The 14,103-nt window shown below is 39.4% G+C and overlaps 1 protein-coding gene across 3 annotated transcripts in view; it reads right to left on the minus strand.

Moving 5' to 3' along the window:
* FBXO28 (F-box protein 28) overlaps positions 1-3,802 on the minus strand; it is a 27,672-nt gene extending 23,870 nt beyond the window's left edge. For 2 of the 3 annotated variants that reach the window (XM_064477272.1, XM_064477273.1), the window contains exon 1: positions 3,501-3,791. In XM_064477272.1, coding sequence (XP_064333342.1) covers positions 3,501-3,767 — 267 coding nt within the window. In that variant the 5' untranslated portion in view covers positions 3,768-3,791. Of the gene's footprint in view, positions 1-3,500 lie in introns of all 3 variants that reach the window. The other variant, XM_010993266.3, reaches the window with a different exon arrangement.
* Between the last annotated feature and the right edge of the window lie 10,301 nt (positions 3,803-14,103).

The raw sequence follows: 14,103 nt of genomic DNA on the forward strand, positions 1-14,103 counted from the left end.
TATGTACTGTGTATTCTTGTGTTCTCTAGAATTTTCAAAGGTAAGCTGTTAGGATCCTCAATAACTTTCAAGAGTGTAAAGGTGTCCCAAGACAAAAAAATTTGAGAGCTACTGGTATAGAGCAAGAGATAGGAGGAAGACAGCTTACCTACTTAAAAAAAGGTAATGGCTTCCCATTTTCTTTCATATTTTCTACCATAATCATAATCAACCCTCTGTATTAACTGAAGTTTTCAAACACATTTGAAGAAAAGATTTGAAAGGAACTATATATGGGTAACAGATTTAACTAGCTAGAGTGCTCTAGAGAAGTATCTTGGGACAAAAACACATATTTTTATGTACTTTGTTACCAACTGAAAAGTATCATTCCAAATAATAAGCATGACTTCTGAATTTAACTTTTAGTCAAATTTATGTTCTGAACCCCTAATAGGATTCCATTAAATTTATAGGAGCTCCACTAGAACCACAGAGGAAAAAATTTGACAGGATCTCTAAAACATCTTTTAAGAAGCCTTCCATACTCATTTTTTCAGTGGGTGAGAACACTGTGCTCATGAATCAAAGTTACACATTCAAAGTTGTTTTGATCTGCTCTCTGAGTAGGGGTAGGACCTCGCTTCTTAACCTTTGCCACTTGTTTCAAAAATTCTTATACCTGTCAAGGGGCCTAGGTGACAGTCTAATGCCGCATCAGCACAAATTTGTGTAATTTACCAGAAAACAACTCAAAGTACATGTTTGTCATTTCAGAAGTTATGTTCAAACCAGTAATTTAAAATACACTGGAGGAGTCAAGTATTTAAAGAACTATTTCTGTGTAACTAGAATTTCCAGGCTATGCATATATTTTTGGAGCAATAGTCAGTGGCAGAAAAAACAAAACAAAATCCAATTTAATAAGGCATTTGAACAGTCCCTTGAAAATAACTAGACTGGAGAGGCAAATTTCAATTATTCATGGCAACTGGAAGCAAAGACTATCATCAACTGAACTGTACAAATATTTGAAAAATGTTATTTTAGCAATTTCAACTTAGGGCAAATCTTTTAAATAAAATACAGAGTAGTAAATCCATGGATTGTACACCTGTCCTCTAATTTACCTGCTAACAATAGTTACGATTTGAGGCCCTAATAAGGCAAGCAAACTGGGAAGGAAGGGAAAAAAAACCCTGAAAAATACATAAACTAGCTCAGCAACCACCAAACAGCTGACATTTAGCTTTATGAAACCAATTCTGTTCTTAAGTTACATCATTCTCTCTCAAGTATATCCAACTTTAACTCCACTTAAAAAAATACTTAACAATAAAAGAAACTATGCAATTTATATGCCAGACAGCAGCATACATACTGCTATCAAATTTTTTTTGGGGGGGGCAAACAGTTCATTAGGTATAAATGACCACTTAAATTAGAAAAGGCATGTAAAACATCTACCTACCAGGCAGTGTCTCTAGACTGCCAAGTTCATTAAAAGATCATAATTAAATTAATGCTGACATCTAGTGGCAAGAAAGAATCTTTCATGTTACTTGAATTGTACCTTACGACACCAAACCAATGAACCTAAAACCAGATACTTTCAAATCCCACAAAAGATTATCCATTTAACCTAAGAATTATCCATTAACTTTAAGTAAAGAAAGGAATAAAAAAGCACTTCACCATTACTAAAGAAGAGGGAAAAAAAACCCCATCTTTGAGATGTAAAACTAGCTGTAGAACCTTTCGGGGGGGGGGGGGGATGAGACTGGAGGGGTGGTAAGGGACTCCTTATGAAAAAAAAAATCTTTGAAACTACAGATTTGTATTTTTTTAAATCCTAGAATAGATAACCGCTTAAAGGATTGCAGCTAAATATTTCACTTGAAAGAGATGTCATTTACTAATAAATTGTGAGATGTGTTTTAACTTTGTCCCCTAAGATTCCCCCCTTAAAAATGTTTTAAATTTTTTAAAAAGTAAAATGACTAACAAATGAACAAAACCCCCACAGTTTTCCTCAACACTTACAAAACAGAACTGTGAACATTCCAAGCTGTACAAAGCCATTGTCTGGCTGAAAGGCTCAATTCAATCAAATGTTATGTCCAATTTCCAGACCCAAGGAATGTATACCACGAATTTTGATCAAATATCATCCTATATAAAAATTGAAGGGCTATTTAAGATTCTACAAGAAATTCTAGGATGACATGTTTTAGAAATTAAGGGACAATCATTTTGAAATATCACTTTTCAAATGAAGAATTTTCCATCCTACAGACTGGCATGGTTGATCTGCTGTGTTGACAAGAAAAAAAGCTGTCGACCAGTTTGAATGAATATTTATAAGCTTTCTTTAAAAAATAAGTATACTTTCATTTCAAAAATACAATTATAATCAATTTTAAACTGACGGTGTAAACCTAAAATATGGCATATTGATTATTAAGAAAATGCTATACACAGCACATTCAGAAATACGTCTTTGTCCTGTTAGAAACAACCCCGACCACAGATTCAGCTTCTACACAGAATCGGTTTGCAATCATTTCAAAATGTCCACCTCCTTCAATTTTCTTACCACTTAAAGATAAATGCACTGGAAGGAAGCGAAATATTTGGCTTAACTAAGACATTTATCAAACCTTCAGTCAAACCTCTGAAGTGAAGCAAAATCCCAATGACAAATTCATTTTTATAAATCATGGACTGACCTACTGTGATTTTAAGGTATAAAACCTCTCCTAAAGCTGGCGGGTGGGCGTACATCTCTAGTTAGGAAATGAACTGCAAGAGAGAAAAAAAACCTTGTCAAGGGGCAAGCTGCTTCACTATGGGTGGGAAGTGTCAGGGGTGAGGCAAAGCCGGAATAGTCTCTTCTCAGGGTTCTACTTTATCGGTCAACTGGGGCGCTGGAGTTGAGGCTATGAAACGCGTTCGAATTCCTCAAAACCTTTACCGGCTTTGGGGAAGGACTGACCGACCCGACTGTACCTTCTGCAACAAGAAAACTTGGGTGGTTGGGGGAACAATACGTTATTCTCGCAGACAAACCAAACCTGGCTGGGATCACTTCGCCTACTTCGGAGTTCTCGCCCTTAACTCCGGCCGGGGGCTGGAAGGTGATATACAAAAGGCAGGTGGCGAGACCCCTCCGGCGTCCACGCTCAAGGCTCCCAGCTCCCAGCTCCCGCCACCTCCCGCCACCTCCCGCCACCTCCCGCCACCTCCCCACCCGCGGCCCTGCTTCCGGGTGGGGGGCGCGGAGCCCCCCTGGGCGAAGTTCCCAAAGGCAGTCGCTCCCAGCCCCGAAGCAAGAGCGGAATTCGGACAAGCCCCGTTGACCAGCCCGGAGTGAGACTCTAGGGCGGGAGGGGCGCGCTCGGTGCTCTGGTGCCGGCTGCGGCTCGCTGGGGGTTCCCTCCCCGGGGAACGGTCTCCCCTCTCCGCCCTCCCCAGACCTCGGCCCGGCAGAGAGGGCGGCGGGGGTCCCGCGAGGGCCTCACCAGGCGGAGCTGGCTAATTTCGTCGTAGGACATAAAGCTGAGGATGTTCTCGATGGCTACGATGGGCAGCGCCACCAGCGTGTTGTTTTGAGGCAGCTGGTCAGGAGCCAGCGCCGGGACTGGGGGCGCCTGGGACCCCGGCAGCGGGGGCTGGGGCGGGGGCGGTGGGGGCAGTCGCTGGGTAGAGCCGATGGCCGAAGAGGAGCCGCTGTCGCCGTGGCCGCCGCCTCCTTCCTCAGCCATCCGCTCCTCCGACGCCGCCGCCATCTTGGGGGTTTGATTCCTTCCCCCCAACTGCAAGGGGAACAGGGGCACTTCCGGTGCGTCACTTCCTCCTCTTGAGCCGCCGGGAGGGGCATCTGGAGGAGGGGGAGGAACGTGAGGGGTGACGGAGGAGAGAGGCTCATTGCTGCTGGCTCAACTGCAAATAAGAGAAGATCACTTAGACCCTAGAAAGGTAGTCTTTGTAGGCCCATTTATCTAAAGAGTGGAAACGACTTGACGGCAAGAGAACCCTGTCTAAAATTAACTTCACCATGCAATTTTCTTAAAGTGCTTTCCTAACAAAGGGAGATAAAAATATTAACTAGTAAGTGTAGATTGAATGATGAAGTTAGAGTATCATGTAACTACATTTATACGTTCGTACAACTACTATGATTCTTGACTATTGTCTACTATGGTTTTCAAGAATCATAGTAATAAGTGAGTTAGGCAAAAAGGAGTGACAGATTGATTAAAACTCATGAATGAATCTTGAAACCCTGGTAGATTAAAGTAGCCAGACACAAAGGGCCACATATTGTATGAATCCATTTGTATGAAATGTCTGAAATAGATCGACAAGTACAGAAAGTAGATTAGTGGTTCCCAGGGGCTGGAAAGAGCAGAGGAGAGGGAAATGACTGTAAAAGGGTGCAGGGTTTCTTTCTGGGGTGATGAAAATGTCTTGGAATTAGATAATGGTGATGGTTGCATAGCCTTGTGAATATACAAAAAGCCCATTGAATCGTACACTTTAAAGTTGTGAATTTTATAATATATAAATTATATCTCAATACAAAATTGATTTAGGCAAGAATCATCAAAAGATGCTAAAACTAGAAAGTAAAGATGGGATGTGGGATATAATATTAACATAGTCTCAAAATGATCCCCCAAAATTACTGATCAATGACAAAATAAAAAAGAAGTTTACAACAGAGAAATCTGGTAGACACCACCACATCCAAATGATCGAAATTAAATCAGGAGTTATGGAAGGAATGGACATCATGTACCTCCTGATACGGTATCTTGAAAAGGACATAACATAATGTGGTATTTCTACCAAAAAATGCATAACCTGTATTTGAGATAGACAAATCTAGGTAACTACCCTATAATCTTAAAAAAAATTAATGTTGTGAAAGACAAAGTCTAAGGATTTGTACCAGATTAAAAGAGACTAAAGTGACAACACAAATAAATCCATGGGTGAACCTGGATTGGATCATGAATTAGGAAGAACATAATTATAAGAACAATTATAAGAATTATAAGAACGTTATGACAGTTGGCAAAATATGGACTATATACTAGATAATATTGTAATCATGTTAAGTTCCTGATTTTGATAATTTTATTGTGGTCTTGTAAGAGAATGTCTTTCTTCTTAGGAAATACACATTGAAGTATTTAGGGGTAAAGGGACATGATGTCTCAATTTGCTCTTAAATGGTTCAATATGTAGATAGGTAATGAGATTAATAAAGCAAACGTGATATATATTTATAATTGGTGAATCCAGATGAAGAGTATGTGAGAGTTTGTACTATCTTTTTTTTTTCCTTCCAGTTTTCTGGAGATATTAGTTGACATATATCACTGTTAAATTTAAGGTATACGGTATAATGATTTAACTTACATACATTATGAAATGATTATCACAGTAAGCGGTGTACATCCATCATCTCATATAGACACAAAATTAAAGAAATAGAAAACAATTTTTTCTTGGGGTGAGAGCTCTTAAGATTTACTCTCTAAACAACTTTTGTATATAACATGACAGTGTTAATTATATTTACATGTTGTACGTTATTTTTCCTTTATGTCCTATGACAAAGATAAAGGTGCACAAATTGCTAAATTTTGAAGCTTTCTGTCTTTCATTCTGGGTCTTAATCTTAAAAGTTTCCAATATGTCCTTTCTTTTTCAGCTTTGGTTTGGAATCTAATTGTTGCATGGCAGTAACTACAGAAGAATCTGGACATGACTAATAGCTAAAGGGAAGAGAATGGCATCTAAAGCGACGAGATTGGCTGGAGGTGGTGGTGGCGGTTAGCTTGTTAGGACTGGCAACCTTTCCCCATTCATGGGTATATAATCTATTGGTCATTTTACCTACTGTTGTTGCAGATTATAAAATTCTTTGAAGTTATTTCTTTCATTCTACCCCAAGATTGTCTAGCATTCAATTATGCCTACATGTTCACCTATTTATGATTTGTTAATTTTACCTTCACTAATAGATTGTTATGTCATTTTTCTACCTAGAGTATAGCTGTATCTTAATAGAGCCTATTACAGTTTGGTTTGAAATGAATTCATTTTCTGCCTGGTTTTATTAGAGGTAGATATACTTCCTTGGTAGGTTGGATTGAAATTGAATTTCTGTAAATGGAATCATGCTTTAAATACATTATGAAAACTCATTATAAAGGAAACCCATAGAAAATCGTTAAAAAGTGAATCCTCACTCCCTTAGTCTATTCTGTAAATCCCCTAGTTACATGCAGTTTTGTCTTGCTTGAAATGAACATGTGAAAAGCTTTCCTACTCCCTTATCTCTCCACATGTGGTCAACTAGTTAACATCTAGGGCAGGCTGACCCCTGATCTAAACAACAGAATACAACTTTGGAAACAATTTAAACCACTTCCTGCCAGTAAGCCCATTCAAATTGTCCTGTGTTTATGTGTATTGGACCTGTGCCCCTATATTCCCTCCATAATTTTTTTAAAAGAAAACATTTCAAAACAAATTATTGCTTTGTTTCAATTCTTGAAACCAATGCTTGTTTTTGGAGATGTTTCCCAATCAAAACAAATACTTATAACTAAAACAAATATTTGAACTTTAGGAGTGCTAAATTCTAAATGTGGTTTTGCACCATCAAAGTACCATAGGAGCTTTGCAGAATAGTGATCTCATGTACAAGATGAACAAAGGCATCTTAAGACCTATGTGTTTCTAGTTTCATATTTAAATGAGAGAATAATATTACCTTCCTTCTCTATCTCACAAAGTTAATATGAGAATGAGCTGAGACACCAAATGGGTGGAGTTTTGAATTCCTTAGATTAAAGACTCAAGTCAATTTACTGTAATGTTAATATAGCCCCTGTACATTATCCTGGCCCCCATTATCCATCTGCCTTCCTAGTTAAGGTGTGTGATGGGGGGAAAAGGACTGGGTTGGGTGCAGTGAGGTATGGTGGGGCTAAGCTACTCAATGGCACCTCCACAGGAAGATGGGCTTTATATATGAAAAGAAGAAACTAAAATCAGACATTGTTTTTCCTGTTTGTAAGCAGATTTATAATATATAGAAAGAAGGATGAGCTCATAGCCTAAAAAGAGGTTTGAGAGTTTCTATGGATTCTAATTAACCACATTTTTTTCCTTTTTAATTGCAGTTGAAAAAAAAAAAAAAACACACGTAACATAAAATTTACCATCTTAACCATTTCTAAAAGTACAGTTTAGTAGTATTAAATATATCGACATTGTTCTGCAATCAATCTCTGGAAAACTTTGATTCTGCAAAACTGGAACTCCAAGCTCATTAAACAACAACTCCCCATTCCTCCCTGCCCCCAGCCCTTGGCAACCACCGTGCTACTTTCTGTTTCTATGCATTTGACTACTCTAGACACCTCATATAAATGGAATCATTCCAGTGTTTGTCTTTTTGTTGACTGGCTTATTCACTTAACATAATGTTTCATCCATGTTGTAGCATGTGTCAGAATTTCCTTCCTTTTTAAGGCTATATAATGTTCTGTTGTATGTATACTCCACATTTTGTTTATCCATCAGTGGACAGTTGAGTTGCTTCCACTTCTTGGCTATTGTGAATAATGCTGCTATAAACATGGGTGTGCAAATATTTCTTTGAGATCCTGCTCCCAGTTCTTTTGGATATGCACCCAGAAGTGGGATTGCTGTATCATGTGGTATTTCCAATTTTAATTTTTTTTAGGAACCACCATACTGTTTTCCATAGTAGCAACACTATTTTATATTCCCAACAAGAGTGCACAGGGCTTCCAATTTCTCCACATCCTTGCCAAAGCTAGTAATTTTCTGTGTTTTCAATTGGAACCATCCTGAAGTGTATGAGGTGATATCTCCTTGTGGTTTTAATTTGCATTTCCCTAATTATTAGTGATGTTGAGCATATACTTGTTAGCCATTAGTACATCCTCTCTGGAGAAATGTCTATTCTAGTCCTTTGCCCAGTTTTTAATTGGGCTGGATTTTGTTGTTGAGATGTAGGAGTTCTTTATGTATTCTGGGTATTAACCTTTTATCAGATATATGATTTGCAAATAGTTTCTCCTGTTTTGTAAGTTGTCTTTTCACTCTGTTGATTGTGTCCCTAGATGCACAGTTTTTAAGTTTAATGTAGTCCCATTTATCTATTTTTCCTTTTGTTGCCTGTACTTTTTTTCGTGTCATATACAAGAAATAATTGCCAAATCCAATATCATGAAGCTAACTCCTATGCCTTTTTTTTCTAGGAGAGTTATAGGTTTTAGATCTTACATTTAGGTCTTTGATCTTTTTTGAGTTAATTTTGTATGTGGTACAAAGGAAGGGTCAAACTTCATTCTTTTGCCTGTAGATACCCAGTTTTCCCAGCCCCATTTGTTGAAGAACTTGTCCTTTCTGCATTACATGGTCTTGGCACCCTTGTGATAGGGCATTTGACCATGTATGAGTGGCTTTATTTCTGGGGTCTCTGTTTTGTTCTTTTGGTCTGTATTTCTGTCTTTATGCTAGTACCACACTATTTTGATGACTATAACTTTGTAATAAATTTCAAAAGCAGGAAGTGTGAGACCTCCAACTTTGTTCTTCTTTAATTATGTTTCTTAAGACCCATTTTTGGACTCCATGAGTAGTTTCCTATTAAGGCTAATGTCTGAAATTCTATCATTAGATGCATTTTTTAAAATTTAAAGCTTTGACTCTAGGGAAAATTAGCTCACTAAACTTTCAATTCAGCAAGTGTTTATTGGTTGCTAGATAGGTAAGGTACTAAAATAAATAATGTTTCTCATCCTCAAGAGGCTGTGAATCTGGCTGCAATATTGCCTTACCACATGGATCCACTGAACCGATTCCACTGACCTGGCTGGCTGGACTGATGTCTGCTTATTTCCTCATATATAGTCTTCCTAAAGTTGTGTACTTGGAAAGAAAAGTTGAATGTCGTGGACTATTTTTCATACAAAGTGGTTCAGCTAGCTGTGTTCTCCTGCTGTTAGAAACGTGTGTAAACAAAAATTATGGAAACGTATACAGTAGTTAAATCTGACTTAAATGATCAGAGAAGGATTCACAGAGGAGGCTACGTTTCACCTCGACCTAGATGGATGATGGTATTGGGACACTTGTGGAGGCTTTCTTAATCAAAAAGTGAAGAAGGGCATGAAGACATTTTCAACGAAAGAAACAGTGAGAACAAATAACATGAACTATGTAAACATCCAGAAGGTCAGGGAAATGCACATGCGTATAGGATTTTGGACTTTAATTCTGTAGACTAGTGGTGATTGTTTTTAATTCTTTTTGGGGGGTTGGGGCTAGGCAATTAGGTTTTTATTTACTTATTTTAATGGAGGTACTGGGGATTGAACCCAGGTCCTTGTGTATGCTAAGCATGAGCTTTACCACTGAGCTGTACTCTCCCCTGTGTTTTTAATTCTTTTAAAATGCTTGTGCCAGTTATCAATGTATTGCCTCTGAGCTCTAAATTCACCCTTTTTGCCTGCCTTGTGAAAACAGACACAGGCCCTTTGAATATTTTTCCTCTCTGGAGAGAAGTAGCAACAGGAAGGGGTTTACTTACTGGTTGCAGTGGGCTTGCTTGGCAGGCTCCTGCAGCAGGCATGCGGGTGGCTTCTCCAGCACCAGCTCCTGCTCTGCATAGTAGTCAGCAGCACCCAGTGGACAACAGCTCTTCCTGGCACCTTCTCCTCTCTTGGATGGTTTTGCTGTTAAGTGCCTCCCATGAGACACCTCCCTGAGAACAGCTCTCCTTTTTTGTAACTTCCAGAGGGTGGATTTCCAGCAAGTTCTGCCAGGACAGCACAACACAACAGCCACTTCTCTGCCATCCAGTGGGCCACAGCTGTGCCCTCCAACAGGGTCTGGGTCTCAGCCCTTGAGGCATTTCTTCCTTCAATGCTGTATCTTAGCTCAAAGGATATGGCTGCTCCTCGTATGTGCTGCCCCTGTATTCTTTAGGGTTCTCCTGACTGCTTACTAGCCAATCTCACGCTGTTCCAGTCTGCTGCTAAAGTTATTAAATCTTGATGGTAACGTCTTCCTGTTCAAATTACTGTTTGGTTTCTCTTTTGATTGGACCCAGACTGATAAAGTAGTGAAATTGATTTTTTACAATGAATATCTTTCAGGGTGTAATTGAGAGAACAGATAAAAGCAGATCTTTTCCAGTTAAATTCAAGTGAAAGGGCCAAGACTCAACTCATTCCGTCTTTCTCTTGTTCCTTGAGGCAGCTTTGCAAAACGTACCACCCTGCGAACAGGTCAAAATGATTGCTGTAGGCAATTGGGGGCTATTTTGAGGTAGAGAAACAACTTGATCAGCAGTGTGTTTAGGAAACTGATTCTAGTAATAATGGGAAGACTAGATCAGAAGGCAGAGAGTTGGTAGGTGGGGATACCAGGTAGGAGGATGGTGTAGTAATTAAGGAAAAATAAGATTTTGGATCTGAATTACAGCAATGACTTTTATTTTATTTTGAAAACACCTTTATTATGGCATGATTCCTGTACGGTAAACTACACATATTTCAGATGTACAATTTGTTGAATTTTGATAGATGTATACACCAATGAAACCACCACCACAATCGAGGTAGCTAACATTTCCATCACTCCTCGAGCAATGACTTTTAGAATGGAAAAGAGTTAAAAATTGTTAAAATTGACAGGACTGAAAAAGACAGCACTTAATGACTGGATGTTAGAAATAGGTATTGGGAACAGTTACAGATGACACTTTTATACAAACTCAGCAGGCGGGGGGGGTGACTGCATGTATCATTAGTAGAGATAAACATCACAGAGAAAGGCTCAGTCTTTCTGAGGAGAAAGAGGTAGGAAGAGAGAAAATGAGTTTGATTTGGGGCATATTGAGATTAAGTGCCTGTGAGGCACTCAGAAATTTATAGCAATAGCTCTAATTTATTGAATACATACTATGTGCCAGTGATTCTTTCAGTTGCCCTAATTTGCTCTTTATGCTCTGTTTTTAAATGTATCCAGGATTTTGTTTTAAGCAGGTATAGTAAGATAACAGACACAGAGACAATTACCTTTTTTTAAAAAAAATTATAGTTGATTTACAACGTTGTGTTAATTTCTGATGTACAGCATAATGATTATTACATATTTATACTCCTTTTCATATTCTTTTTCATTATAGGCTATTATAAGGTATTGGATGTAGTTCCCTATGCTGTACAGTAGGACCTTGTTTATGTTTTTATATATAGTAGTTAATATCTGCAAATCCTGAACTCCCAATTTATCCCTCCCTACCCCTTTTCCCCCCTAGTAACCATAAGTTTGTTTTCTGTCCGTGAATCTGCTTCTTTTTTGTTAAGTTCATTTGTGTCATTTTTTTAGATTCCACCTGTAAATGATATCATATGGTACTTTTCATTCTTTTTGTGGATTACTTCACTTAGTATGACAATCTCCAGGTCCATCCATGTTGCTGCAAATGGCATTATTTTAGTGACAGCTTCTTAAATGATATTCTTGTATCTTTCCTGGCTTACTCTCAACCCAGCAACCAGAGTGATCCTATTGCAAGTCAGATCCCACCTCTCTCCTTGATAGTTTCCATCCCACTCAGTGAAGCTAAAGTCCTTACAAAGGCCAATAAGACCTGACAAACTGGTCCCCATGACAGCTCTGACCTCATTGTTTACTGCTCTCCTCATCACTCCTGTGCTCCAGTCATTACTGGGCTCTTGCTCTCCTCACACCCAACGTTCTTCCGCCTCAGGTCACTCCCTCTCCCTGGAAGTTCCTTTGCCTAGATGTTTCCATGGTTCACTTCCTCACGTAAGTGGATTTACTATAAAGCAAATGAAGCTTAAACGTCAGGCTCCTTCGCTCACTATAGTCCCTTTATCTTATGTTCAGAGAACGTTTTAATGGAGGATGGTGAGGGATGATGAGTTGGTAGCAGGGCCGCTGGACATTTGAATTGCGATATTCCAATTAAATCTTGGGACAGCTAGGCACGATCTGCCCTGGTCTCCTGTTGCTCTAGGTCAGTATATCTCAAAATTGTGGTCAGAAACTTGCATCATATGCATCAGGAGGGAGAGAGAGTATAGCTCAGTGTCAAGTGTGTGCTTAGTATGCGTGAGGTCCTGGGTTTGATCCCCTGGACCTATGTTTAAAAATAACAAAAAACTTAGTTGCCTCCCCCACCAAACAAAAGAAGCATCTGGAGCATTTGTTAAAAAATGAAGTTGGTCAGGCTTTACCCAGGATCTGCCAATTCAGAAATCCTGAGAATCTCCATTGTAAATAAGCCCCCCACGTGTTTCTCAGGCATGCTACAGGGTTTGCTTTTCTGTATTTATGTATTCCCCCACCCCACTCAACCGTACAATCTCTGAGGAAGCTGTTTTTAGATCGCATCATTTGTGCTTATAATGCTGTTAGAACTCAGATTTTTCTCATCAGTTCACTATTTAAGAACTCTTTTTTTCATCATTTTTCTCTTGCTTTCAGGCACTGGCCTTTACTTTTGTGATTTTTGTAAAGCTTTGTAGGGAATAGGTCATCCGGTTTTTTGGATAAATCGATATTTTTGATTTTTCTCAAGTTTGGATTTGTAATTCTTTTCAAAACAAAACTTGTCTCATTTGTCTTTATATGCCTCAAGTAGCTGGCATGGTGCATTGGCGTAGTTGAATGATACTGATGCAGAGTTGGGGGGTGTCTACAGTTATTAGTCATTATAATGGAATGAGGGGGTGTCAGACCTTTAATGTCTGCTGGGTTTGGGCAGAGCTGTTATCAGTGTGAGCCCCAGAGGTCTGCAGTCTGAAGGAAATTATTCCCTAAGTCACATCTTGATCTACATAGAGTCAGGATCGAAAGTAGCTCTGATTTAAGACTAACTAGAGACTCCTGCCTACAGAGTCTTCGACAGAAATCATGGTCCTGGAGATGACATGACTCATTAGTAACCGTTTATTTTCTTGAGTTTCAGGGAAATGGGATACTGTAGTTTGGAGTCTCAATCCATAAACAAGATAGAATGGTTCTGAAATTTGAAAATGAGAAAAGCCTGTAAACTTTGGGTGGAAACACCACATACAGCATTTCTAATGTCTTTATTGTCCTCTAGTTATTGTCCCATACCCACTGGAGGGGCGTGCATTAGGGCATCGGTATTGGAAGAAAGTGCAGTAGTGCATCAGAGCCAGATTAGGAAGTGAGGGCAGAGTTAAGGAGCAAAGCCAGTTCATTGAGTGTCAGAACAGAAGATGCCAAGAGCTGAGAGGGTGGATGGAAGAACTGGAGACAAAGGATGGGAGTCAATAGTCAGAAACTTATCAAAGAAAATGACACAGCAAGAGCTGTAGACTTGGGGGTACCTAGCATATTCTTGAATCTAACTGATGAGGTCTGAACCAACAACTGTGATTTAGATCACATCTACTTGATTCAAATACATCTCAGAAAGCAGGAGGCCAGTGAGAGGGGCTTTTAAAGAGCTAGATGCCTGACTTCCTGCTCAGGTTCTGAACTTCTTGAGGCTTTGTTGTCTTGGAAGGGAATAAGAAATTGTTACCGCTTTGAAGGTGTGTTTATCATTGGCCCTGTTACAAAATGTTAGGTACATACAAGTAACTAAGGTCCTCGAGCATCATTCAGATGTCCTTTGTGTATCGGTCTTCCCTAAGGCTGACTCAAGTATAGAGTCTAGAGCTGAGCTGAAGGATGCTAGATGGACAGAGCTGGAGAAACTGCTCCCAAGGATGGGTAACCAGGATGGGTAGCCCCTTGTCCACTGTCCCAAGGGACATGGCAAACTGGGCCACAATTCTTATCAGATGACATTTTGTTTAGTGGGTTGGGGCATTCTGTGGCAGAACTATAGTTCTAAGAAATCATCTCAGACAGCTAGAGGTGAGGAAGGAGGCAGAGGAGAGGAAAGCACATGTCAGAACTCCAGCTGAGTTAATAATGTTCTGGGCTGGACTCGGACACTAGGTGTGAACTTGCAGAGTTAAATGTGGAACCAGGGCAGGCAGGGACCTAATCTTACAGGTT

Source organism: Camelus dromedarius, chromosome 21, assembly GCF_036321535.1.
Source record: "Camelus dromedarius isolate mCamDro1 chromosome 21, mCamDro1.pat, whole genome shotgun sequence".
NCBI classification, from domain to species: Eukaryota; Metazoa; Chordata; class Mammalia; order Artiodactyla; family Camelidae; genus Camelus; species Camelus dromedarius.